The following is a 27,783-nucleotide window of genomic DNA, read 5'->3' as shown; positions in this document are numbered from 1 at the left end:
CTCGCCCCGTCCCCAAGCATCTCCTGTTCTCCCGCCCCGCTTTTCTCGCACCCCGGGGCTCACAGCACCCGCCAGTGCAGGAAACAGGGAACTGAGCATCCCTCCCTGTTCCTGCTGCCCGCAAGGGCTGGATCAGGATGAGATCTGGCAGCAGCATACTCTGCCGCGGCGGGAGCATCCCCACACCCCGTCCCGACCCGCGGGGCCGGTGTCACATCCACTTAGTTGGCTCCGAAAATCCCTTGCCCTGACACCTTGTTAAATACCCACCAGGGGTCACAGTTCCTGGGATTCTTTTTCCTGCTTTTCCTTTACCCCGCTGAGACGTTTCGGTTGGCAGGAGCTCTCCCCCCGCTATTAGGTATCTTTCGGGGAACAAGAAACCTAGATCACTTACAAATTAATTTGGAGTTAAACCTACAGAAAATGAGAAACATGCTGCTTTGCAGGAGAGAGCGCTTGGCCAGCGATCAAGAAAAATACATCCAAACCGCCCGATGCGGCGCGCTCGGCCGCGGCCAGGGATGGGGGCTGCGCGCTCAAGGTAGCCGGCAGCCGTATTCGGGTGCATCCTAGCGGACCTGCGGCCCTTCCTCCCATTTAAAAGGGTGAAAAAGGGAGTATCTGCTTCCCAGCACGCGGGGGGACGTGGGTAAAGCTGATGTGAGGGGCAGCACTGCAGCACAGGGGTCTGCCTGTTCCAGCGCCTTTGCCAGCGGGATGGGGACCAGCCATCCCGTGGCACGTGGACACCTTTCCACCAGCATTTCCCCGTCGCTACATCCCTGGTGCCACAGCAGCTCGTGCCAGGACTGGTTCCCCAGCGGGGGGGACGGTGCTTCTTTGTGCCAACCCTCCGGCCAACACGGTGCCGTGGGACGAGGGAATGCGGGGTGATGCAGAGGATCCCGAGCCCCTTGGCGGGCGGGTGGGAGCAGCCCCCCGTGCCAGGCGCTCCCGGAGGGTCACGGGTGCGGGTTTGGCCGCGCATTGTGTCTGCGGCGCGAGCGGCTGTGCCGGGAGGGGGCCGTGCGGGGGAGGCCGGGGCGGCGGAAGAGCAGTGATAAGATAAAAGGTCTGCTTTCCCATGCCGAGGAGCCGGGGCGGGGAGGCGGGGGGACGCGGGGCGAGCGGCGAGGCCACCCAGGTTTCAAGCACTCGGCCTCGGCGCCTGACCCCGGCACATTCAGAGAGCACTTCCTAAATTTGTCTCCTGTGTTCCTGACTCACAAGCAATTTCCTCACCCATAAAACGGCGTCAGCATGAAAGGACTAGCCGGGACACCAATTACTTGTCACCGTTTTACCACCCCGCTGCTCACCAGTTTGCAGCCCCCCGGCAGTGCCTGGCCAGGATCTGCCCCCTCCTCACAGAGCCCCTGTATCTTGCACAGCCAGGGAGACATGGGAGTCAGGGCCTCCTGTGGCTTGGGGAAGGTACAGAGGAGCAGAGGGATCTCCAGTGCCTGGCACCTGGCAATGCCCCCAGGCAGACTATCCAGTGTCCCCGGTGCTCCTGGGCATCCTGAAAGAATCACCCAGCCCAATCTGCAATCAGTGGGACACTGACCATCCCTAGGCCCCTCAGCCCTGTGCTGGTGTGGTCCCTGTGCTGGCGTTGTCCCTGTGCTGGCGTTGTCCCTGTGGTATTAAAGATGCTCCTATGTGTCTGCAGGGGAGGAAGCAAGGCTCCATCATCCCCACCCTGGTGGCACTGGGCTCATTGCTGGTCACAGCCAATATCCTGCTATGAAGCCCATGGACCCACGGTGGCACAGGGCACTGCCATCTGGGTGTCTCTGTGCCCTGCCTTGTCCCTGCTCTCTGTGCCTCTGTGCCACCTCATCTGTCTGCCCCTGGTCCCCAGTGCCATGCCCGGTGCTGTGACATCCCCAGCTGCTCCCATGCTCATGGGATGCAGTGGAGGACAGGCTGGTGCAGAAGGGCACAGAGTTCTGGGGGTTTGGGGAGGATCTGAGCACAGCCAGGACTCTGAGGAAGCCCCCATCCGCCTCCTGGGAGCGGGGAGATGCTGTGCAGCTGCGGCTGTGGCCCGACCTTCCCCAGCGCAGTTACCCACTCTCCCTGCGGCAAATCGCTGCTGGCAGCGGGCGAGGTTTGCCCAGGGCCTGGTGAGCACCACGGCGGCTGCTAAACGGGTTTTATGGTGGGATTTAGGGACTTTTCTGCTGGGTAATTGATTTGCCCAGGCAGTAAAAGATCAAGGCAGGGGCTCAGCCGGTGGCTCCCAGCATCTGCCCACCAAGTGGGCCAGGGCACGGGTGGCTCGGGGCATGGCCAGGGCCAGCGGTCTGCGGTGCCACAATGCACAGTATGGGGTGCCACAGCCCCACAGCCATGGGGCAAGTGCTATAGTTCTGTCCAGGAGCTCCCGTGCAGCACACCCCCACTCCTGCATCCTCGCATCCCCCTCCCCAACCCCACCACAAAACAGCCCCCAAAGGAGACAAAAGGGGCTGTTTGGGGACCTGCCACCTGCTAGTCCCCATCCTACAATACCGCAGTAAAGAGGCACCAAACAAAGGCCTTAAAATCCTAAAGGGGCCCATTCATTAGGGTGACAAAGGGGGAAAGAACTACATTATCATAATTAATCCCGGTGCTGGCGGTGGGTGGCAGGGCTCTCTGTCTTCCAAGGTGGTGTGGGGACGGCCGGTGTCACCACGTCCACACGCTATTGTGCGCTGTGGCCTTGCGGGGCTTAGGCTGGTTTTAAGCTCTGTAAACACCACAGGACCCCCGCCATGGCTACCGGGGATGCCATCCTTCCCCCCAGCCCCTCCCCAGCCCCGGCTGTTTGTCTTCTTGCTGCAGACCCCCCCAGAATCCCAGGGCTGGGATGGGTCCACTGTGCCCTCTCAGTGCACCTGCCCCCAAGATTGCTGGGGAGTGGAGAAGAGCCCAGACCCCCAGGTCCTGCTGGTTGTGCTGGGATAGAGGCTCGCTGTCTGCATCCTGTTTGCATTTTCCATGGAGAGTTACCCCAGGTGTGACATGACAGGGACTGTTTAGGCTTTCCCTGGCCTCCAAGATGGGGCTTTATCCCTCCTCTGCTATCTCATCCCTATCTAGGGGGACGAGGTGGAGTCTGACTTGGGGACCAGCTATTGGTTGTTCCCTGATGTTAGAAAGGCACAGGGAAACTGAGGTACAGTGTGGCACACAAGAGGGGGGGGGTTTGAAGGGATGTTAATGCCCTATCTCTAATCCCCTCTGGTGGATGCTGCCTCTCTTCATCTCTTGGGACATAGCATTCCTTGGGAAGCATCCAGTACTGGCTGAGGAAGCAATGGGGCAGGGGACACACTGACACTGCCTGTCCCTCTGTGGGACCCTCCAGGCACCCCCAGCTCTCCGGCCAACCCAATGGGGTCTCAGCACTGGGTGCTGTGCAGCTCTGGGGTCCCTGAGAGCCTGTGCCTGGCTCCAGGCCGTGGCCAGCGGGCTGTGCCGGTGGTTGGGAGAACACCATCTGGTTTCCAACTAACGCCCGGCGCTGGCTCCCGGCAGAGGAGTTGCTGCTGCGGCGGCGGCTGTTTACAACGTGCAGAGGCTCTGGCACGTCCCTGCCAAGTCCCCTCTGCTTCTCCCCCCGGCCATGGGGCTCTGGGGCTGCACGGTGGCCGTGCAAAGCCCAGTTCCACGCCCCAGCCCCTGCCCAGTCTCTGCTTGCCCAGAGGATGCCTCTGCCCACCGAGGCCGTTGTCCTGGGCTGCCCTTCCTGAGGAGTGCCCGCTGTGGCAGGGCTCCTGCCGCGGGGATTTTCCCATCCCCTTTGCTCTACGGGGTGGGACGTGCAGTGTGGGGACAGGGTGGACGCCCTGGACACGCCATCCTCTCTGTGGGTTCTCTGTGGGTGCGGTGCCCTGTGCTTCCCAGCTCCCACCGCATCCCGCCAGTTCACCCCAGCATCTCCCTGTGGCGGGGACAAGGGGCAAGGGTGGGCAGAACCCCAGGGTGGCCCGGGTGTGGGGCTCCCGCCTCGCACCCACGGCTCCCGCAGCCACCAGTGCCACAGAGACACTGCGCAGGGTGGGGGCTGCGCGGAGCCATTTGCCTTTAATTGAATTTATTTGTTACAACCCCAAACAATGTAAAGCAGGCTTCTCCCAGGCTCCAGCTGCCTGCCTGCCCATTAAAATACCATCTAGAACAGCAAATCCCCCCTCCCGCCTTGATATAAAACAGCCGGTCAGCAAGAAGCAGCAAACGAAGTCTCCCTGTGTGCGAGATGATCCCCTGCTCCCCATCCTGCTCCCCCAAAGCCAGTGGCCTTCAGGGCTCCCAGTCCCCTTCAAGTGGCTCCAAGGGAAATAAGTGCCCTGCAGGGAGACCCAAAGCCCATCTCTGTGGCGTCAAGTCAGGGCAGGCTGAGCCCCATCCTGCCCACAGGCATTTTCCGGCTGGATTTTCAGTCCTTGTTGGTGTGGCAGGATCTGGCCCTGTCACTGGTATTTCACCCCCCTCCGCAAAGCTTGGGATCCCCAAACTGGCTGCCTTCCTGCCGAGCCCTACAGCCTCTCGCTTGGGGTGCAGGTCACCGTGCCGTGACAGTGCCAGCTGCTGCCAGGGCAGCAGGTCCTGGGGGGCAGCTGGTCCCTGGGGACCACGGAGGCAGCGGGTGGGCAGAGGAACAGGGGTGCACGGTGCGGAGCAGGCGGGGGTGCCAGGGGTGATCCTGTCCTGTGTGGTGCTCCTTTGGCACAGGAGCCTGGTGCCAGCGTGAGTGAGCCAGGATGTGGTCGTGGAAGCTGGTCCTGCAGCACTGGGAACCCAGGTCCCAGGCAAGCCCTTGTTGCCTGGGGATGGGGCAAATCCAGCTCATCCCCAGGCCCTGTCAGACACTGGTCCACTGGACCGTGGTCCATCCTATGAGCTTTCTGAGGACATTGATGACATTTCCCGGTCTGCAGGGCAGTAGTGGGAGAGCCCCAGGTGGAAACAAATGATGACAGATAGGGAGCTGATGGAGAATGTGGGTAGGGGGAACCAGCAGTGCTGGAGAGGAGGACAACAACTTACTTTTAAAAATTAAGTTGATAAAAAGCCGCAGCTGCCCAGCGGTAGTGTGGGTCCACCGGGAAAGGGAATGGTGGAGCTGTTAATAGCAATCAGGCAGCAGAAGTGCTGAATAGCCGTTTCCCTTCTGTATTTGGGGACACGCCAGATGCTACAGGCCTATCACTGGACGAGGGAGAAACCCTTTACGTTCCGCTAAGGCCCAGGAGAGCTCGGCAGCAGCAGGCCTGGCTGGTGGGGGCTGTGACCAGGGGACATGGAGGAACTGACCCATGTTTATTTACCAGTGTTTCCCCCATTTTTGACCAGTAAGGAGACACCAGGGTGAGCATTATCATTGCTCCAAAGGAGTGAGGTGGGCAGTGCGGATGGGGATGCACATGGGGTGGTTGCTGCTCCATATGGGTTTACTGGCTTCCCTGGATGCCTTCAGCAGCAACTAGGGGTGCTATTCCTGGTGGGAGCGGCACCAGGTCTGTCCAACAAAGACCTGAAAAGGGTGTGAAATGAGCAGAGAAACAATTCCGGAAATTGTCGGTGGCATTTACGCCTTGCCCTTTTGCCCAGCCTCTGCCCCGTGAATGGGATTTCTGTGCCCCCTCTGCCTCCACCTCTGGATTGTTGGGCTTGGTTCCCCATGGCAGGGGATGGGGCAGTGCTTGTGGGCACACCCAAAGAGTGGGGTGTCTTCCTACCCCCCCATGGCCCTGGGGGAAAATCTGGCCTTTGGGGAGGGCAGCCGGCAGGGGCGGGTGAACACCCTGCTCATGGTGAGAGGGTGATTTGTTCTTGGGAAAAGGCAATGGTGGAGATACCTGGTCCTTTGTGGAAGGACATCCAGCCCTTGAAGGAGGGATACCCATCCCTTGGAATGGCTATAGGGGAGATGCACAGACTCTGGGAGGGTGTTGCCTATCTTGTGGAATGTCTCTGGAGGCTGCCAAGCCCTTGGGTGGTGGACATAGTGGGATATCCATCCTTTAGGAGGGATGCCCTATCCTTGAGGAAGTAGTTTTGGGAAGATGCCTGGCTCTGGAGGGGATACCTGGCCCCTGGGGTGGCTATAGGAGGAAGTCTGCCCCACACTGGGGTGAGGGAGTCATGGGGGAATGCCTGGACAAAGGAGGGTGACTGTGAGGGGTGCCCGTCCTCGGGGACAGGCTATGGGCGCAACACCTTACTTGGGCGACCCTTGGGAGGGATGCCCATCCCTTGGGGCTTGCCCAGCTCCAGAAGGCTGCCTACCCTTGCAGGGTAGCTGTGGGAGTTGGACGGCACTTGTAGGGGTGCCCATCCTTGTGGGAAAACCTGTGGAGTGGCTGCCTACCCTCGGGGGCGCTTAGAGGGGGACGCCCATCCCCGGGGGTGTCTGTGGAGGGCCGCCGGTGGCGGGGCGGGAGGTGGGGGGGGCGGCGCGGGCTGTGACGGTGCCCCCGGTGCCGCCGCCGCCGCGCTCCCCCCCGCGGCGGGGCCGGTGCGGTGCGGGGCGGTGCGGGGGGGAGCGCGGTGTGTGGCCGCCGGCGGCGGGCGCGCCGTTGCTTAGCAGCGGCGATGGGCGCTGCCGCGGCGGCGGCGGCCAATGGGAGCGGCGGCGGCGGCGCGGCCCCGGCGCCCCCCGCCCCCGCCTCCCCTTTAGAGGCGCGGCGGGCGGCCGGCGGCGCACACACAGCCCTCCATCCGCACCGGCACCGGCACCGGCACGGCCCCGCCGCGCGCATGGGGGCCGCCGCCGCGCTCGGCCCCACATAACGGGGGGTGCCCAGCCCCGCCAGCCGCCCCGCCATGCCGGCCGAGCCCCCCTGCGCCGCGCCGCCGCCGCCGCTCCGCGCCGCCCGCCGCAAGCCGCTGCCCGAGGTGAGTGAGGGGCGAGCATCGCCCGCTCTCGCGGGGGCTCCGGGCCGGGGAGGGGAGTTCGGGGAGCGCGGAGGAGCCCGGGGAGGACTGGGCGGCTGCGGGAACCCCCTTGTCCCCCGGCTCGGGGAGCTCCGGCTCTCGCGGTCCCGCTCCGCGGCCAACGGAGCGCGGCCGGCGCGGGCATCCCGGCCCGCCGCGGGTCCCCTTGCCCGGGCAGGGGCTTCCCGTCTCCTCTGCCGGGCTGACCCGATCTCGCCCCCTCCGCAGGGCAGGGCCGTGGGCCAGAGGACTCCGCTGTGGCTGCGGGCCCGCTTTCAGGCGCTGCTCTTCGCCCTGGGCTGCCGGATCCAGCGGCACTGCGGGAAGGTGCTCTTCGTGGGGCTGCTGGTGTTCGGGGCGCTGGCCGTGGGACTGCGGGTGGCCTCCATCGAGACCGACATCGAGCACCTCTGGGTGGAAGGTAAGCGCGGCCCCGCGGGCTCGGCCGCCCGTGGGAACGGTCCCGGTCCGGCTCCCGGCCGCGGCTTTGTCCCCCACGCGCAGCGCGGAGGTGCGGGGCCGGCCGGGAGGCAGGTGACAGCGCGGGAGCGGGGCGGGAGGAGGAGGAGGATGAGGATGCCGCCGCCGGGCGTCCCGCCAGCGGGGCCGCGGAGCGCGGGGCCGTGGGTGCCCACGAACGGGGTCCCGTCCGCGCGGGCGCTCGGGCTGTGCCTTGCGCGGGTACGTGGTGCTGAGTTGCAAAGGGACCCCCACGCGTGTCCCGACGGGAGTCCCCGCGCGAAGGTGCGGACACGTGCGGCGGGGATGGTGCGTGGACACCCCCTTCCCGGTGGGAAGAACCCTCGGGGGTGCCCGCAGCCCCGCACCGGGGCAGAGCCGGCGCCGCGGAGCCGCCAGTCCCGGCCCGGGACCCCTGCCCGGGGGGGACTCAGGCGCGGGCAGGGTCAGGCAGGAGCAAATCCCCGTTTCCGAGTGGAAGCGGCTGATCCCCCTCCTTTGTTATTAATAACTCCAGCGTGGATTTTCTCTCCCCGATCCCTGCAGCCCCGCTTCACGGGTCTGGGATTTGCTTTTCCTGCACCTCCCTTCGGCTTCGGGGGGGGGCCCCGGGGGGGCAGCACCCCGAATCGCACCCCCCGTCCCCGCGGCCGGGCGCGGCGGGGGCCCCCCGGGCGGGGGTCCCCGCGGGGTGCTGTGCAGGGGCAGATGTTGCTCAGCGGAGGGGTGTCAGCCATCTTTGTGCGGGAGCGCTGCCTCCTCCCCCACGCCCCGCTCCCTGTGTGGTCCTCAGCTACTCTTGGATTTGGTTCAACAATAGAAGCAACTTTGCTCTCCCACCCCCTTTTTTTTTTTCTTTTTTTTTTTTTTCTTTTTTTTTAATTTAAAAAAAAGGGCTCTGCGCTCCCTGGCTGCTTGCACACAGATGCACGCACGCACCCTTGCCCAGGAATGCCCGGCTCTCCCACCTGCTCCCCACTCCCCAGGGGTGTTTGTACCCCCTCCCCAGATCTCGTCTCCATCACCCCTTTCCTCTGCAACACGTAGCAGAGAAATCCAGTGATACCTCCCGGTCCAGCCAGAGCCTGAGCAGTGGCTGCTGAAGGAGGGACACACTCCCTCCGTGGTTCCCTTACTCTGGGTCGTGGCTCCAGCTCATCGAATTTTTATTGTGCTTTTGGGGTAGCAGGGAGTCAGCGTTTCGTGAAACTGTGGCCAGGAAAGCGGCTGTGGTTGTTCCTGTTAGGGGGAATGGGACTTGCGGCACGCTGGGGTGGAGAGCAGGATGGGGAAGGGGCCAAGCCTGGGGACAGCTGGAAGCGCCCAGAAACCCAGCTTTTCCTGTGCCCCACCGTGCTTCCCTGCTCGCGTGGGTATGGCCAGGAGCGACTGCGGCTGCTTTTGGGGGATTTCCCCCACACTGCGGTCTGGCTGTAATGTGGGTGCCGGGGGCCTCTCTCAGGAACCTTCCCTTTCTCATGGCTTCTCATCTCCTTCAGTGTCAGGAGCTGGATTTAATTTATTTTTTTTTCTTTACTGCATGGTGAAACACCACTGACCTGGCGTGTCCTGCCCCTTCCCGGGCGATGGGTGTGCTGGGGTCTGTGTGCAGCCCCTGCTCTGTATCTGTGCTGCCTGGGTGAGGATGGTGTGCCCTGCTGAGAGTGCTACTCAGGGCCCCGCCTTGTCCTTCCTGGGAGGGCTCTTCCCCCGGGAGTGTGCACTTGGGGCAGACCCGTCCGTGCCTTGCTCCTGGGTGGCACAGCCCCAGCGTCCTCAGGCGTTGGCACAACCTGCGACCACCAAGGACGATGTGACTGAGGTGGCTTTAGTCCCGCGGGGTCCTTGGCAAGCATGCATGGGTCAGGATGTGGAAGGAAGGTTTGCAGTGGCACTTTCAGTCTTGTGTATCAGCTGTGGGGCTGCCTCCTTTCCCCGTAATTATCCGTGGGTCCTTACCTCGCCGCTGGCCTCGGCTTCCGCGTTTTCTGGCAAGATCAAAGCATCCCTTGAGTATACTCAGCCCTGCTCACTGCACCCCATCCTGCTGGTGTGGGGTTGGGCATTACTGGGGGACAGATGGGCCTGGGCTGCCCCTGGAGAGCAGGACACAGTTTCCCAGGCTATGGTTGGATCCAGAGTACTTGAAGTTGATTTGGGATTTTCTCAGCTACTACTTTCTCATGTTCCCACGTGTGTGGCAGGGTGGTTGGTGTGTGTGTCCCTCTGCAGTGAGCCTGGTACCGTTGTGCCAGGCTGAAGCAGCACAGTTCTTGCTCCTCGACTGGCAAAGTTGGTGCCCCATCAGCTTGGTTCCAAAACTTTGGGAACCCCAGAGTGCTGGGGACCCTAGCTCTTGCCCTCTCTGGGTGTGTGAGTTGATGTTTGTAGGAACGTGGTCCATCTCAGCCCCAAGGCAGCACTGTGGGGTGTCTAAGGGATTGGGTATGTGTGCAGGGAACACTGGGCCCAGCGTCCTAGCTCAGTAGGTCCCAGCTCAGAGGCAGGGTGGTTTAGGGTTCCATGAAGCCTCTGCCTGGCCTGGCTGAGGGATGTGGAGTGGTGATGCTCCAACCCCAACCATCTCACCCACATTGAGGTCCCAGCACCGCAGGAGCAGAGTGTGACCCTGTTCTGGGCTGTCCCCACTGCAGGCTGAGCTCAGCCCTCTGGGAGCTGGGCTCCTAGTGAGTAGGGGAAGGAAGGGAACTGCTTCCCGTGGGGGAATGGCACTGCTGTCCCATCTCCCTCCTCCCCAAACACAGGAATAGGGTGGACAGCCCTGCTTTGGCCCCATGGCTGGGGTCAGCATTGGGGCCATGCTGACAGTATGAGCCTGGGCTGTGACCCTGGCCACTGTAGGAAAGCATAGGGTCCCCTATCCCAATTCCGGGAATGTCCTTAGCTCTGGGGGCTGCCTGGGGGGGTTCTTGCAGTGTTCTGGGGTTATGCCTGACCTGCATCCCTATTTGGGAGATGGAAGGAGGCCGTGTCACCCCATAAATTGGACTCGACTGTGGAAATGTTCAATTAGGCTCCTCCGAAGCAATTAGCCACTCGGAGGCTTTGAAACCCCGGCTAGCGGTGAGTGTTGAGTTACCTCTAGACACCTGGCAGCTGTTCCCAGCTCTCCCAGGGCGTCTTTAGGGCCAAGGGGCCGGGGCAGTGAGCTCTGGGCAGGCAGAGCCCTGGGTGGTGAATGGGTCTGCCTGATTTATAGCGCTGAGGGCTGGTTCAAAGGAAGGCCGGGTTAATTCCTAACCGGAACAGCCGAGCGCCCCGCACAGCCGTCGCGCTCTCAAAGAGCTGCCGAGTCTCCCTGGAGAAGGCCCTGTCCCTTTCCTGGAGGGGTCAGGGACACCCCGAATGTGCTGGTGGGATGAAATAGGATGTATTTTATGGGGGTGAGGGGAATTTGCTGCCTTGTTCCCAGCTTGGGGCATGAATCTGAGACACCCCCAACCCCCTTGACGGTAGCTTTTGCCCTTCCTTGACCTCTGGAGTAGTACCTGGCACAGGGTATCCCCTCCCTGGCACCCGGGACAGGGCTAGGATGCAGCTTGGGGCTCCCCACATGGCAGGGCAAATGGGAGAGGAGACCCTGACTGACTCTCTTTGCAGAGAGAGGGGCATAGAGGGTGGGAAAGCCCAACAGGAAGCCAAGGGTGGGGATTGAACGCCCTCCCCACCATCTGTGTGGCCCCTCTTCCCAGCCCCTGTCCCCACTGTGCATGGTGGGTCCCAAGGAGGGGTGTGGGGCAGCAGCAGTGTGGGTGAGTGGGATGCCATGGCCGTTCCTGGGTGGGCACACAGAGAGGTGGGTGGTCTCGTTGCTGCCAGCGGGTGGGTTTGTGGGGTGGAATGTTTGTGCAGGGGCTGATAAAGGAGCGGGTGAATCTGGGGAGCTGCGTGGGGCTAGTGCAAACAGTATGGGGGGCTCTGATGGCAGCTTGTCCCTGTGTCCAGGGCAACAAGATGCCTGCCGGGATCCAGCTGGAGCCAGCCTCACTCCTGAGGGGCGGCTCCTGGACTGCCACATCCCTGCTCTGTCCCTAGATGGGTGTCCTGGGGAGATGGGGTCCCTGCTTCTCTCGGGCTGTGGTGACACAGGTATTGCTTCATGGAAAGGGAAGGGACAGCCCAGTGTCCCTGGGGACCCTCTTGCCTGGCCTGGTGGGATTTTTCCTTCAGGGCCCTGCTGTCCTTTCTGTTTGCAGGGTTTGTGTGTCCTTGGGGATCCTGTGCCCCCATCCCCTGGGGGCTTGGAGGAGTGAGGGGCAGCTGGGGCGTTGCTGCCGTGAAGTGCCGAGGTCCCTGTTATCCCGAAAACCTGCCTGCCTGGCTCTCCCCTTTGCTCCAAAGTCCCCTCTGGCTCTGAAAGAACCTTTCTTCTTGGGGAAGGGGGGTAGGAAGGAGGGGAAGGGGGGCTTCTGGGTGAGCCTGAAGGTGGGGTACAGGCAGTTCACCTTTATTTATTTATCTTTGGGAGGTGAGTGAGAAACCTCTTGCTCTTCCTTTTCCCTTCTTTGACAGCTTGGTCAGCTTTTCTGGGCTGGAAAATTTTGCTAATTAACCCAAAGAGACTGGAAGACTCTTTACAGATGGCTGTGGCTTATCTACCCCTATCCATTTTGCTTTGCTTTTCAACTTATATATTTTTTTTTTTATTTCCTAGAAAGTGGGGTTTTTCTTTTTCTTTTTTTTTTTCCAACTTGGACATATCTACGGACTTAGGGAAGGGGCTCTTTTTTTTTTTTTTTTTGTGTTTTAAATGTTATTTGGCGGCTGGGAGGGGGCAGCGCCAGGGCCCAAGAAGAGGGTTTTATTATCTGCCTCTCCCTCGGGCCTGGAAAAGTGGTCTGAGTTCAAAAAATTCATTTCTTGCCTGAATGAAGCCAGCAATGTGGAAAAATTTCACCATTCAGAGGGGGATGAATGTATGTTTCAACCACACATTAAGTGACATTAGCAAGCAGTGGAGTGCCTAATGTGGCCATTTTTCACAGCAGCCAACAGAGGGGGTGATTAGCATAATTAGTACAGGCAGCCCTATACATATGGAAATGGCAAATGCCTAAATGCCAACACCAGTGGAAATTTATGTCAATGCTGACAGGAGTCTTAGCGGTGAATGGTTCCCAACTGAATCCCTCTCCCCCCCCCCCTTTTTTTTTTCCCCCCTCTCTCTTTTTCGGGGGTCGTGCTGTCCCCTCGGAGCTGGCCGGGGCGGTGCGAGCTCCCGGCGTCCCCCCTCCCTGCGCTGGGAACCGCCGCCCCGCGATTTGGGGTAATAAAGACATTAATTTAGCTTTGCCGTTAAACAAAAGAGTTTGGCCGGGGCCGGCGGCTGGGGAGCTGGCCCCAAACGGGCCCTTTCAGCCGCTGGCTTTTTGAAGGCATCCCCCTCTTCTGCCGCCCCTCTTGACTTAGCTGGGAGCCCCTTTGGTGGGGCTGGGTTTAGTTAGAGGTGCCGGGGCAGGGCTGAGCCCTTGTTCATCCCTCAGTGCTGCTGGGGACACCCATCTGCCACCCAGCTGCCCCCCTTCCCGGGACCAGCCGTGGGGTGAATGGGGCCGGGAGGACGTGTTTTGACAGGACGGGGCCGCCGGGCTTTTGGCGAGGCCGGCGGTAGCGGCCGGGACAGGTAAAAATGGCTCTTTCAGCGTGCCCTGGGCGAGACTTCCTCCAGAGCAGCATGGGTCCTTTCACTGCCTCCCTAATCCAGCTAATCCGCCCCACAACACTTTGAAGGTGGCCTCCGGCTTGCACGCCGCTCAGCACGGGAAGCTGCTGCCGAGGGATGCTTGGGGCCGTGCCTCGGGACCCCCTCCCACCGGGATGCGGGATAGTGCTTGAGTTGCAGGGTGGTGCTGGCATCTCTCTGATGCCCCTGGGGCTCTAATCACCCAGGGTGGACACACCCGCCAGCGGGATGCGCTCACTCTGTGCCGAGGGATTGCTCACGGGCCAGTGTTTGCCCCTGCGGGTGCCCCTTGTAGCAGTGGGGGTGCTGCAGAGTGGGGTCCCCATGGGGATGGCTTTTCCCAGGGGCTCAGCTGTGCACTTGAGAGGTGGTTTCCAACTCTAGCGCTGGGATATTGTGCTGTGGAAAGGGGGCTGCTCACCAAGGGACCTCCCCCTTATTGCCCCCATCTCTTCCCTTGCACAGCTGGAGCTGGGGTCAGGGCTGCGGCACCCCCTGAGCATCAGCTGCATCTGGGACTCACCACGTTAGTTGCCACATCCTGTAGCCCCAGTACAGTAGGCAGGACAGGGCCTGATTTTTGGGGGCCAAATGAGGATGTGTACCCAGGGGTGCTCTCTTCCTCCCATCCTGTCCCACCCAGGTCACCCAAGCAGTGGTGACAGCTGCTGGCAGTGCTTGGGTCCCATCTGCAGTGTGGTGGCACTGCTGTTGACTGTAGCCTGTACACACCCTGGGGGAACACAGAGTGGCCCTTGCAGCAGCATGCACCTCCTGGGGGCACACCAGTGCCTCTCTGTGGCCCTCAGCACCTCCCACATCCCTCCCTCGTCTTCACCCTTGCCAGGCAGGGAGGGCTCAGTGTGGGGCTGGCAGCCTGCCCCGACCCACTGCCCTCCCACTGCCACCCAGACACGCTGTCCTGGCACGCTCAGCATGCTGCCCCCCACCCTTGGGTGCTTGGAGACAGGACACCACGGGCTTTACCCACCTACTGCCCTGGGAGAGCGTGGTGGGATGTGCCCTCGTGGTCATTGACAGGTGGGGGGGCTGCATGGGGACCATCCCTGTGTGGGGGGCTTTGCAGCTGCACTGCAGGCAGCAGGACCTAACATTGGCTCATCTGACCCGAGACCCTCTGAGTTGAGTCTGGGAGCTTCTGGCAGCCCCTGGGAGGATGTGGGGTGAGCTGGGGTCAGACCTCTTCTTGGGCAGGGGGGGGCAGCACAGAGGCTGGGGATCTGTCTTGGCTGGATTAGCCGAGGGCACAAGCCAGTCCCACTGGGTGAGGGTGAGCTGGCTGTAGTGCCGTAGCTGTGGGTCCTGTGCCAGGAGGGTTTGGGGAGCAGTGGCAGGGGGATGGCTCAGGCAGGGTGGCCGGGAAGGGGGCAGGGAGGCTCCTGCCCTGCTCTATAATTTTGTGGCGGATGCTGTAATTATGGGGAGAGCTCCCCCGGCACGGCCCGCAGAGGGAGGCAGCCGCACACGCAACCATCCTCACTGCCAGGGACCCTGTCCCCTCCTTGGCACCCATACCCTCCTTGCTTGGGCATGGCAGGAGCCTGCTCTTGCACCCCTGGTGTTTGGAGTGCAAGTGGGCATCGGGGTGCCAATCCACCCTCCAGCCCACGCTGCTGTGAGCCTGCACCCCACAACACCCCAGCATGAAACCATCAGCCAGGGGCGGTGCCCACCCCGGAGAGGATGCTCATGTAAAGCATGACTGCTTTGAGGGACTGTCCCCCAGGCCCTTCTGTGAGATTTTGGGGTGATGTGGGGGTCCAGGGGGGGAGAAGCCAAACTCTGCCGGGGAGCAGAGCAGGCTGTTAGTAAGAAGGACCCGGACTCCTGATTGGAACCAGAGAGCCCTTCTCATGAAAAAGCCGAGGGCTCCCTTTGTTAATTGGACTTTAAAAAAAAAATAAAAATCCAAAACCAAACAACAACAACAACAACAAAAAAAAAAAAAGGAAGAATTTACATACAGTTCCTCATTAACGTGCTCATTGTTGGTATCGGGGTGCCCCCCCAGCCTCCTCCCCGGCCGGGGGGCTGCGTGCGGCGTGGGGCGTCTCGCCCCGCTCCCGGGCTGGCCGGCCGGCGGGCGCGCGCCCGTTTGAAGTGTCCTTGGCAGCCCTGTGTGCGCTGCCTTGTCTTTTCATGTTGCTCTTTGGTTAATTAGGGTGTTGGAATTTGAGGCTTCCTCACGGCCTTTGAAGCTTGCTGACGGCTTGCAGTGCCCTGTTCCAAATTAACACTAATTACAAGGGACGGCTTTTGATTTTCTCTCTCTCTCTTTTTTTTTTTTTTTTCTCTCTTTAATTTTTCGGGGGGCTCCCCTGCCCTCCCCCCCCCCCTCCCCACTTGCAGATGTGTGGCTCCTCCCGCAGCCGTGCTGGGCGGAGATGCCGGCAGGGCGCAGCAGGATGCATCCCCTGGGAGCGAGGCCGGGCACCCCCCCATCGCTGTGTCCCACCTCCCGCCCGGGTTCGGTGTGGGTGGCATGGCTGAGATCAGAGCAGCTTGGCACACCTCCTGCCCGACCTCCCAGCCTGCTGGGAATGGGATGGGTGTCCTGTTTTCCCCCCTGTGACACCCACCCTCCCTGTGTCCTTGTCCCCTTGCCCTGGGTGCTGCTATCCCCTCTGACACACACACAAAAGCCAGGGCCATGTCCCCCCCTCCCTGTCCCTGGCACAACCTCCATCCCAACTGGCATCTGATGGACACCAGCTGCTCCCTGGCCCAGCCAGAAACAATAAAGATGCTTTGCCCTCCCCGTTCCCAAAAAGCAGGGAAAAAAACCCCCAAAACACCAACCCATATAATAAGTCATTAAAAGGGAAGATTCTGCTCCTTATTTGCGGTCTCGCTCTGGCCTCCTCAGTGCTGGCTGGGGGCCAGGCCCGCCGGGGCCCCCGCCTCTTGCTGAGGGAGCGTCCTGGTGCAGATGAATCCTGACCCCCCCTGCTTCCCTGGGGCTGGGCAGGAGCTGGCCTCGCCCCTGCCAGCAGCACTGCCTTGGGGTGCACCCGATGCTGGGCACCCTGGGGTACCCCTGGTGGGTGGCACTGGGATGGGGGCTACACACAGCATCCCTCCCGGCCTGGGCAGGGGCTTGGGAGCAGGGCAGCTAAGTGCTGCGCTTGCAGGGTGCCTCAGGAACCGCTTCCCACCCTCCTCCAGGCTGTGTCATCCCCCCCCTTTGCTGTGCCAGGGGGGATGGGAGCCTCTCATTCAAAGGGGATGGGGACAACTGTCCCGGGATGGTGCTCAGCCACGCGAAAGACCATGCAGGGTTTGGTCCCAGCCCCAGCCACGCTGGCTGGGAGGGGATTCCTCTTCCACGCCGAGGCAGCCGCAAATGAAGTCGGCGGCTTCTCCCGGAAACCTTGGCCCTGCTGTGCTTGGAGCTCTCCTGCTGCCATCAAGGGACAGATCCCAGAGCCTTGGCAGGGAAGAGTGATGTCCCCAGCACCATCTCCCTCCCCTGTCCCCAAACCCCTTTAGGGACAGCCTACACCTGGCAGGGACTTGGGGGTGCCTGCCTCTCCCTACACCCATTCCCTGGTCAAAACGCTGCCTGCCTTGGAGTGCCAGGGAGCAGCTGGGATGGGATGGGGTGTCCCCAGTTTTGCTTGCTGTGTCAGGGGCAGGTTTGGGGCATCTGCAGCACCCACAACAGTGCACAGGTGGGCATCCCCTCTGCTTCACCAACTGTCTGTCTGTGGGTTTTTTCTGGGGAAAGTAAAGCCCACCAGCTGTTCTGGGGCTGAAAACAGCCATGTTGGTGGGAAGAAGGATGCCTGGTCCAGTGTGTCCTGAGGTGCTCCCTGTTTGGGTCCCTTGGGTGCGAGCACCCAGAGGATGCAGCAGTTGGGAAACCCCACACCAACATGGCACCATCTGATGTTGCAGTGCCTTACCCCTGTCCATCCCATTCCCTAGGCATCCTGATGGGCAGGACAAATTGGTGGGATGGGGGTTCTGTTAGCCCTGGCACTGACAGGCCACATCATGGTCCCCTCCACAGCGGGCAGCCGGGTGAGCCAGGAGCTGCGCTACACCAAGGAGAAGCTGGGCGAGGAGTCTGTCTACACCTCCCAGATGTTGATCCAGACCCCGAAGAGGGATGGGGACAATATCCTGACGCAGGAGGCCCTGCAGCTCCACCTCGAGGCGGCCCTGGCAGCCAGCAAGGTCCAAGTCTCGCTGTATGGAAAGTGAGTCCAGCTCCAGATGGGGGACAGGGCCTCCCGCTGTGCCCTGCACGTCCCACCAGCCCTTACCATGTCCCCTATGGGATTCTGCCTGTTCTCAGCTCCTCCTTCTGCCTTTCCAGATCGTGGGATTTGAACAAGATTTGCTACAAGTCAGGTGTCCCCATCATTGAGAATGGCATGATAGAGAGGGTAAGTGCTGGTCATGGCGTGGCCCCCTGGGAGCCCCCCACGGAAGATCAGTCCCTCAGAGAATGGCAGTGGATGGGCTGTGGTGGGGACAGGGCAGGTGCTGCAAAAGCACTGGTGGCTGCACGTGGGAACGTGCAGGTTTAGGAAGCTCAGCAGGGCTGGGGGAGATTGAGAGGTCTAATCCATCCCTGCTGACCCCTCGCATCTCCTTCTCCCACAGATGATAGAGAAGCTGTTCCCCTGCGTGATCCTGACACCCCTGGACTGCTTCTGGGAAGGCTCCAAGCTGCAGGGAGGCTCAGCCTATCTCCCGTGAGTTTGTGTGGGGGACTGTCCTGGGCGTGGGTGGCCACGGGTGAGAGCAGGAGCTGGGGGTACTGCCAAGGGGCTGTGCTTGACCTTCCTTTGTAGCTTGGCCCTGTCTGCTCCAAGGTGCCACAGTGCTGCTGCAACTTGTCCTGCTCAGCCCCAGGAGGGTCCCACCAACATTGCTGTCCTGCTGGGTCAACACCCTGGGGACAGGTCCCTGTTCTTGCCTGCCTGGCCTCGGTGGCAGGGCAGGGCTGCACCACCACAGCAGGGGGGCTGCAGCCCACAGGCAGGAACTGGCCTGTCCCTGCCATGCCGTGCTGTCCCCCCAGCCAGGGATGGGGACTCGGGGACAGTAACTGTGCCGCAGGCAGGTCCTTGAGGCTGCTCCACCCCCCACACCCCTTCGTAGGTGCCACGGTGGTGAGGAGGCACCCACACTCCTGAGCTGTGCCAGTGGGCACGGAGGATGCAGAGTCCCCGGGTGGGTGGCAGGTGACTCCCAGCCAGCTCCTCACACCGCGGTGGTGGGGCTGGGGACCCCGGGCTGGGCCGGGGGAGCCCCCCCCACATTCCTTCTGTTTACGCGTGTGTTTGTCCGGGAGAGCTGGGGCGGCTTGTGCATTGTCAGCAAACGCAGCCCCGTGCTTTCTCATGCTAATGCTGCTCTGAAAGCTGCCCCTTGCCAAACAGATGAAATAGTGGCCTTATTCAGGCTGCTGCGGATGGGAGGAGGGGGAAGGGGCCGCAGCATCCCCAGCCAGGACTAGGGGGCTGGTTTTGGCCCCCCCAGGACTTCAGGTTCTCCCCATCGCAGCCTGGGGAACTACTGGGAGCAGGAGCGAGTGGGACTGGAGCGGCTGTGTCAAGCAGGATGCTGGTGGCATCACCTGCCAGCGTGGGCAGTATCCTCCCGGGGCAGGGGTACACGGCAGGCAGGGTGGCACCCGCGGCAGCGATGGGACTCATCTCCCCTCGCAGCTGAGTGAGTGGGTGCCCGGGCAGGCACCCCGGCTGAGCGCCGGCCAGGCCAGCCCATGGGGACTCGTCCCCCTTTTTAACGCTGAGGGGTGAGCGGGGCGGGAGCTGGGAGAACAAAGAGCAGCAATCTATGGAAAGACAAAAGGATTTGCCCTGGCTCAGTGAAGCAAGCGAAAGCAGATAAAAGGGGCTCTCTTTGGAAGCAGCAGCAGCTCCGGTTGGTATGTGGGAATCTCGAGCGGCCAGCTCTGGCCCAGCCAGCCTTCATGAATTATTAGGCTGTGTTTCTCCCCAGAGCCCACACTTGCTTGGGGCTTTTTCTTCCCCTCTTTGGAGCGCTGGGCTGGGTTATTGGCTTTTTTGTGTGTCCTTTCTGTCTTAAAAAAGAAGCTGAGTGAGGCTGGAAGCTGGCCCCCAGCTCCCCGGGCTGGGGTGGAGGGAGCAGAGCATCTGCAGGCAATGGGAAAAACCCTTTTCCTGGGTACCCAAGTCCCATGGGGTCCTGCTGGACCTCCAAGGACCTGGTCCACGCCCAGCTCCCAGCAGTGTCCTGAGCCTCCAGAACCTCTGCTGAGCCCCAAACTCTCCAACTTGGGGGGAGATGGCAGGAAGGGCTGTAGGGGATGCTGGGAGCTCTTGCCTGCCTGCTCCCCTCTATCAAGATGTTAGCCCACGGGCAGTAATTGTCCTGACTGCTCACACAAAGCGGGGCCAGGCAGCAGGGTCGGCTCCCCCCGCTTTGTCCCGGACTAACAGGATCAGGCACGCTACTTGACTCAGGGCATGGCCCGCTGCGCCGCACAGGGCACGGGGGATGCCGCAGGCGGCCCCCGGAGGGGGTAAGAGATGTGCTGGGGACTGAGGCTGCTCCTCTGTATCCTCGCACCCTGCCTTTGAGGGCACCCTCAGGACCCATGGGATGGGTTGGCAGTGGTGGTGGTGGTACTGCATGTGGGTTTTGGCATCCCACATCACCCCAGTCCTGCTCTCTGCCCAGGGGCCGCCCCGACATCCAGTGGAGCAACCTGGACCCTCTGCAGCTGATGGAGGAGCTGGGGCAGTTCACATCCCTGGAAGGCTTCAAAGAGCTGCTGGACAAGGCAGAGGTTGGGCAGGCTTACATGGAGCGGCCCTGTCTGGACCCCCGGGACCCCCAATGCCCCCCCAGTGCCCCCAACAAGCAGAGCCAGCAGGTGGGTCACAGTACATGAGAATCAGGAAGGGTGTGGGGGGTTACTGCTCTCCTGCCTGCCTCACGATCCTAACACCTCCCTTCACCTGCAGAGCCCTGACATCCCGGCTGAACTCTCAGGGGGCTGCCACGGCTTCTCCAGGAAGTTCATGCGCTGGCAGCAGGAGCTGATTTTAGGCGGCACAACCAAAGACTCCCAGGGCAAGCTGCTACGGTGAGAGCTGCTGCGGTGCAGGCATCCCCCAGGCACAGTGCAGGAAACCTGCCCTGGCTGCCGGAGGGGCTGCGGGGGTGTTTGGGAGGCTGGTGACTGTATGGGGCTAGTGAGCAGGGCAGCACTTTGGAGCACGGGGAGGCAGGGGGGCAGGATGCCTGGGTCCTCTCCTGGGTGTCTGCAGTGGGGCTGGGTGCCGTGGGTGGGGGATGGACCCATTCCTGCATCCTGGGGCACTGCAGCCGGTCCCAGCGAGGTGCGTGCCTGTCCCCCAGCGCCGAGGCCCTGCAGACCATGTTCCTCCTCATGAGCCCCCGGCAGCTCTATGAGCACTTCAAGGATGACTACGAGATCCATGACATCAGCTGGAGCGAGGAGAAGGCAGGAGCCATCCTGGAGGCCTGGCAGAGGAAATTTGTGGAGGTGGGCATTGGGAACAGCTCCCACACGGGGCTTGTGCGGGGATGAGCCTATGCATGGCATCCCCCTATGCCCGGCTTTTGTTGTGGCCATGGGTCCTTGAAGTACTCTCTTGTGGTCTGTAGGGACCCTCAGTGGTGGCACTGACACCCTGAATGGCTCTGGGGTGGGTGTACCTTAGAGCGGGGGGTCCTGACTCCTCTAATGGGGTGCACTTCTGGCAGTTGGCACAGGACTCCATCCCTCCCAACGCCACACAGAGCGTCCACGCTTTCTCCACCACCACGCTCAACGACATCATGAAGTCCTTCTCTGACGTCAGCGCCATCCGGGTGGCTGGGGGCTACCTCCTCATGGTGCGTGTGTCCCTTCTCTCTGTCCTCCGCCGTCCCTCTGTCGCCCCCCCTTCCCACTAACCCACTGTGCTCTTCCAGCTGGCCTATGCCTGCGTCACCATGCTGCGGTGGGACTGCTCCAAGTCCCAAGGGGCCGTGGGCCTGGCGGGGGTCCTGCTAGTGGCTCTCTCCGTCGCCTCTGGCCTGGGGCTTTGCTCACTGCTGGGCATCTCCTTCAATGCAGCCACCACCCAGGTATGTGCTGGGGGAAAAGCCAGGTGCTGCAGGGTCAGTGGGACCGTGGGGGCTGTGGGGTGGCTGGGTCCCCTCTCATGAGTGGTGGCCGTGTCCATCTACTGACACCAACTGCTTTATGGCAGGTCCTGCCCTTCCTGGCCCTCGGCATTGGGGTGGATGACATGTTCCTCTTGGCTCATGCCTTCACCGAGACCAGCCAGCACGTCCCCTTCAAGGTGAACACCGAGTGCTGCCTGGGGGCTCCTCCAGCCCCTCCCACCTCCCCGTGGCCCCTCTCATCACCTCCTCTCTCTGTCTCTGCAGGAGCGGACGGGTGAGTGTCTGAAGCGCACGGGGACCAGCGTGGCTCTCACCTCTGTCAGCAACATGATTGCCTTCTTCATGGCAGCCCTGGTGCCTATCCCTGCTCTGCGTGCCTTCTCCCTCCAGGTAGGGCCACAGTCCATCTCTGGGGGGTGGGAAGGGCTGGCCAGACCCTGCTCTGATGTATGTCTCCCACTACCTCTGCAGGCTGCAGTGGTTGTGGTGTTCAACTTTGCCATGGTGCTGTTTGTGTTCCCTGCTATCCTGAGCCTGGACCTGCACCGCCGGGAGAAACGCCGGCTCGACATCCTCTGCTGCTTCTACAGGTACTGGTGCTGGGCTGACTGGGCTGGGGCTGACCCTGCAGTTCCCCCAAGAAGCATGGGGTGGCTAAACATCTTCTCATCCTTCCCTGTGTCCTCCTTTACTCTCTCCACAGCCCTTGCTCTTCACGGGTTATCCAGATTCAGCCACAAGAGCTTGCTGACGCCAACGACAACCATGCCTGCCACCCGTCCCCTTATGGGCATCCTGGCATGGCCACCAGCACCCAGATCACCACCACTGTGCAAGCCTTCACCCGGTGCGACCCCTCGGGCCACCACATCGTCACCGTCCTGCCACCCACCTCCCAGGTGTGCACCTCGCCTGCCGTCCTCCTGCCCCCCAGCGACCCCCTGGGCTCTCAGGTCTTCGCCCCATCCAGCTCCACCCGGGATCTGCTGGCGCAGCTGGATGAGGCCAAGGGTAGGCGGGAGTGCGTCCCCCTGCCCTTCTGCCACTGGAGCCTCGCTGACTTCGCCCGTGAGAAGTACGCCCCGCTCCTCCTGCGGACCCGGACCAAGGTGAGGTGGAGGCAGCCCTGGTGGTGCCACCCAAGGTGGGTGGGTGGCACGGGACCCTGCCTGACCCCCTTCCTGTCCCCGCAGGCGGTAGTGGTGGTGCTGTTCCTGGCACTGCTGGGGCTGAGCCTCTACGGCACCACCATGGTGCATGACGGCCTCTACCTGACGGACATCGTGCCACGGGACACCAAGGCACACGCCTTCATCTCGGCCCAGTTCAAGTACTTCTCCTTCTACAACATGTTCATTGTCACCAAGGGTGGCTTCCACTACCCGGGTGCCCAAGCTGCCCTGCTGAGCCTGCACCAGGCCTTCAGCACCGTCAAATATGTGGTGCGGGAGGGAAATCGCGACCTGCCCAAGATGTGGCTCCATTACTTCCAGGACTGGCTGCGAGGTGAGGGACATGCCTCTTTTCCGTGATCTCCCCTGTCCAACGACCCTCTCCCCAGCCTTCGTGCTCCCTGCTGACCTGGGAATGCCTTTTCTGGTGTGCATCACCCTGGGGAGGGTAGTCCCAAAGTGCCCAGCACTGGAAGCTGAGCCCTGGGGTTTCTGTGCACCCATCCCGCTGGCACCATGTTCCCTGGGTCACATGGGGTGGTGTGCAGGATGGTGTGTCCCCAGGGATGCTCAGTCCCCGTGCTGCATCCCCAGGGCTTCAGGCCACCTTCGACAGGGACTGGCAGGCCGGGCGCATCACCCATGACAGCTACCGCAATGGCTCCGAGGACGGGGCGCTGGCATACAAACTCCTAATCCAGACCGGCAACAAGAAGGAGCCCTTCAACTTCAATCAGGTGCGTGGGGACAGGGCTGGAGTGACTGGGCTGGGGACAACTCTGTGCCTGCTGCCCAGCTCATGCCCTCTCCTGTCTCTCCCGTAGCTGACCACGCGGCGGCTGGTGGACGAGAACGGCATCATCCCCCCTGACACCTTCTATATCTGCCTCACGGTGTGGGCCAGCAACGACCCCCTGGGCTTTGCTGCCTCCCAGGCCAACTTCTACCCACCACCACCTGAGTGGATTCATGACAAGTACGACACCACGGGCGAGAACCTGCGAAGTGAGTGAGCACAAAGGGCTCTCTGTGGCATCTTCCTGCAGAGTACCCTACTCCCCACACCTTTTAGCCCCGAAGGAAAACCCCCCACATCTCCCATCCCATCTGATAAACTGCCTTGTTTCTCAGTGCCCCACCCGTGTCTCCCTGCACTCCACACCCTGAGCAGCCCTCTGTGCACTCCCTGTGCCCTTAGCACACAGCAATGCACCCCTGCTCCAGCTCATGAGCTTCTCAGTGCAAAGAAGCCCCTCTATTTCCCATCTACTCCATGTGACCCTCTACCCCACAAGCATCCTGCTGTCAGGGAAAACCGCTCCTCCTTGCCCTCAGTCTTCTCCCCACACGCTCCAAAGAGCCATGGTACCCAGCCAGGCATCAGGCTGCCTAGGCTGCACTCAGACTGGTGTGACTGTGGTGCTCTCATGCTGCCTGTACCCCCACACTGCCTGTACCCTCACAATGCCCGTTCTCTCCCCAGTTCCAGCAGCCCAGCCGCTGGAGTTCGCCCAGTTCCCTTTCTACCTGAGTGGGCTGCGTCGCACGTCCGACTTCGTGGAGGCGATTGAGAGCGTGCGGGCCATCTGCCGGGAGGCCGCCCAGCGCCACGGCGTGCTGAGCTACCCCAGCGGATACCCCTTCCTCTTCTGGGAGCAGTACATCGGCCTGCGGCACTGGTTCCTGCTGGCCATCAGCATCCTGCTGGCCTGCACCTTCCTCGTCTGCGCCCTGCTGCTGCTCAACCCCTGGACAGCTGGCATCATCGTGAGTACGCACCCTGATGCATGGGGATGGTCCTCAGGGGTGGGGTCAGGGGCATCCAGCCTTTCTCCCATCCTGCTGAGTGGCCCTGGGTACCTGTGTCATGGGAATTGGGCAATGGGGTGGCCAGGGGCACCCTGGGGAGGAAGGGACACCCATATAGGGGTGGCAGTGGGTGGGGGACTCCTGTATGGAGGGGTCAGTTATATCACACCCATATGGAGGTGACAGTGAGTGGGGGACCAATATGGAGGGATTAGGGACACCTCTTAGGAAGAGAACGTGTGTAGTGGGCAGGGGTTTGAGGACATTTATGCAGAGTACAGTGAGGGCCACCCCCAATAGGTGGGACAGAGGGACACTCCAAATAGGGACTGGCTGGGATAGAAATATAGAGGGAACCCAAATAGAGGGAAAAGGGTCAGTGAGGTGAGGCTGCCCTATATGGAAAAGTAGCATCAAGCTTGCCAGGCAGAGGGGACAGCCAGTCAGAGCCACACCTGACTGACCACATCACCCCTCAGGTGTCCATCCTGGCCATGATGGCTGTGGAGCTGTTTGGCATCATGGGGCTGATGGGCATCAAGCTGAGCGCCATCCCAGTGGTCATCCTCATCGCCTCGGTGGGCATCGGTGTGGAGTTCACTGTTCACGTGGCCCTGGTGAGCCCAGTTCCCACTCCCCGGCACCCTCACTCCCTTGGCCATATGCCAATGGGTGGCACACCATGGGTGGCACACAGGGACAAGCCCTGTGTGACATCCCCATCCCACTCAGGGCTTCCTGACAGCTGTGGGGAGCAGGAATGTGCGCTCGGCTGCGGCGCTGGAGCACACCTTTGCCCCCGTGATGGATGGTGCTGTCTCCACCCTCCTGGGTGTCCTCATGCTGGCCGGCTCTGAGTTTGACTTCATCATGAGGTGAGCACTGAAGGAGGGTAAACCAGCCACTTGCTGCCTTCCAAAAGCTTTGGTAAAGGGAGCTGGTGAGTGTGGCAGTTCCTCAGGCTGGTGGTGGGGATGTGTGGCAGCTGCTGAGGATGTGTCTTGCTGGGGACACCCATTCCATCTTGCATGGAGACTAGGGAGACACCGCGGAGCCAGGGCATGTGGCATGGAAAGCCATGTTTGGGGTGGGACGTGATTCATGATGCCTGTGCCTGCTTACCCCTTCTGCCTGTGACCCCCAGGTACTTCTTTGCGGTGCTGACCATCCTGACGCTGCTGGGGCTGCTCAACGGGCTGGTGCTGCTGCCCGTCCTGCTCTCTGTCGTCGGGCCACCCCCTGAGGTACAAACCCCCCCATCCTGCCTATCTTTGGCCCTCCCCAACCCCATACCCACCCCTCTCCATCCCCCATTGCTCCTCACCCTGTCCCCCCTTCACCCTGTACCCATGCTTGCCTTTTCCAGTCCCAGCCTTGTCTCATATTCACTTGAGTCCTTCCATCACCCCGTACCATCCTTTCTCTGACCCATATCCAATTTGCCTCTACCTGACCCTATTCCTCCCTCACCCCACACTCAACTTCCCCCATCTCTCCCTGACCCATTTGATCCCATCCCTGCTTCACCTGGAATCACCTGCGTCCCCATCCTCACATCAACTCTACTTCTCCACATTCTTCCATCTTTGTATATCTCCAGCTCCTCCAACACTGTCTTCTCTCCCCAGGCATCCCTAGTGGATAATGGCCCCTGCCTAACCCCATCAGAGTCGGTGCCCCCATGCCTGGGCCCTGGAGGGCTGTATGTCCGGCGTGCTCCAGCCTGGCCTGCCACCTTCACTGAGCCCTCGGACACGGAGCACTACACAGACGGTGTGGGGCCAGGCAACCCCCGGGGACCCTTCATTGTGCCCCCCACCCCAGCACACATCCTACTGGAGGCTGGCAAGGACCCCAGCTTCCCCCGCATCACCGTGAGTGTCTCTGCCTGTCGTGGCATCGCCGGCTCCCCTGCATCCCCTGGGAGAGGGTCTGGGGCATGGGTGCCCATGTTGGTGCTGGTGGTGTTGCTGGAGGAATGCTCAGTATGACTGGGGACCCTCATGCTTCATGTTCCCCCTCCAGGTGCTGAAGCCCTACAAGGACAGCCTGGAGGTTCAGGGGAAGAAGGAGGCTTCTGGCCCACAGCCTGCACCCACCCTGCCCTTTGGGGAGCCGTGCCCCACACTGCCCCGAGAACACCTACAGCCCTGCCCGCCAGGCACCCGGCCAGCCCCCACCGCAGCCCTGCCCACCTACAGCACCCACCTGCAGGGTCCTGCTGGCAGCTACACCACCGTCACGGCCACCGCGTCGGTGACGGTGGCCCTGCACCCCACACTGCCTGGCTCCTACCCCACCTTCAGCCCTGAGGGCTTCGCCAGCAGCGAGCGGGACTGCCTGGACGAGCCCAGCGTGCCCAGTACCAGCGGCACCACCGTGCCCGATGCCTTTGAGATGCAGAGCATGGGACACCACGGGGCAGGTGCCCAGCGCTAGGTGAGCGTGGGGACACCCCACCCTCGGACTGATGCACGGCAGAGTGGGGGTGTGAGGTGTGTGTGTGTAGGGACCCAGCTGACCCCCCAAATCTCTCTCTCTCTCTGCAGGTTGCTGGTTCCTGGGCAGAGCATCTCCCCAGCACCCGGTGGGCACAGGAGGGTGCAGAGCGGGGTCGCCCGCGTTGTGCTGCTAATGGCCGGAGCGATCTCGGCCGAGGAGGACCGGCCCCCCTGCACCCTGCAACAGGGCTTGGTAGGGCAGGCTGGCACTTCTATGCAAGCTGTGTGCAGGCCACGCCGTGCCCGCGTGTCCCTCACCCGAGGCTGTGCCGTTGGTGCCATGTCCTGTCACCCAGGGTTTGGGGTTATCCTGCCCTGGACTTGTTGCCCCCCAGAAATGGAAGCACTAACTCCCCCCTCTGTTTCTGGAGCTGCTGGCAAGGTGGACTTGGTGCCATGCCAGCTCCCCCTCTGTGGGGTCACTGCTTGCTCCCTATCACCTCCTCCTGGGACCACCCATCCCAGGCCATGAGCTGGGGTACCCCAACAGGGTGCCCTGATGCCCCCCGTCCTGATAAAGGGGCAGTCCCAGAGCCAGCTGTGCCCTGGCATGCCACAGGCAAGGCCTGGGGCGGGCACCCCCCACCTTTATTTATTGCAAAGGGAAACTATCTATAGAGAGATATATATTTTTAAGCTTATTTTAAAAGATTTATTTCTCAGCCTACGGCCTTGCCCCGCTGCCCAGAGTGCAGGCAGGGAGCGGGCAGACCCTTTGCCAGTGCAGGGCTGCCCACTGGAGGCAGCAGGAGCCCAGGGGTGCAGACCTGGTTCATGCCCCCACTCCGTGGGCAGCTCACCCCCTCCGATGCGCTACTCCGTGCCTCAGTTTCCCCAGTGGCAAGCATGGAAGGGCTGGACATCATGGATGTGCCATGGTGGAGACAGGGAGACTGTTGCTCCCCACTGCACAGGCAGGATTTTGGAAGGGGGAGATCCTTGGAATGGTCCTTGCTGTGCCAAGCCCCTGAGCTGTCCCAGGGTCACGGCCCCTCGTGCCACACCCGTGCTCTGCCCAGGTGATGGCACGTGCTGGAGCACACAC

At 61.8% G+C, this 27,783-nt stretch overlaps 1 protein-coding gene across 1 annotated transcript; it reads left to right on the top strand.

Annotated features, from left to right (window-relative positions):
* Positions 1 to 6,591: 6,591 nt before the first annotated feature.
* On the top strand, positions 6,592 to 26,905 carry PTCH2 (patched 2). Its single transcript, XM_051797600.1, is given in 26 exon segments — positions 6,592 to 6,661; positions 6,664 to 6,791; positions 6,793 to 6,894; positions 7,162 to 7,354; positions 17,130 to 17,319; positions 17,439 to 17,508; positions 17,729 to 17,820; positions 19,796 to 19,991; positions 20,083 to 20,204; positions 20,480 to 20,627; positions 20,849 to 20,980; positions 21,059 to 21,214; positions 21,340 to 21,432; positions 21,521 to 21,646; positions 21,728 to 21,846; positions 21,960 to 22,365; positions 22,450 to 22,762; positions 23,023 to 23,165; positions 23,253 to 23,433; positions 23,912 to 24,195; positions 24,717 to 24,854; positions 24,970 to 25,112; positions 25,382 to 25,481; positions 25,866 to 26,111; positions 26,263 to 26,676; positions 26,787 to 26,905. Coding segments are annotated over 25 exon segments (4,305 nt in total). The 3' UTR covers positions 26,787 to 26,905.
* The last annotated feature ends 878 nt before the right edge of the window (positions 26,906 to 27,783 follow it).

This window comes from Manacus candei, unplaced genomic scaffold (genome assembly GCF_025592945.1).
Source record: "Manacus candei isolate 608988 ecotype Guabito, Panama unplaced genomic scaffold, ASM2559294v1 h1tg000005l, whole genome shotgun sequence".
Taxonomy (NCBI): Eukaryota; Metazoa; Chordata; class Aves; order Passeriformes; family Pipridae; genus Manacus; species Manacus candei.
This window is presented reverse-complemented; position numbering and strand designations above follow the sequence as displayed.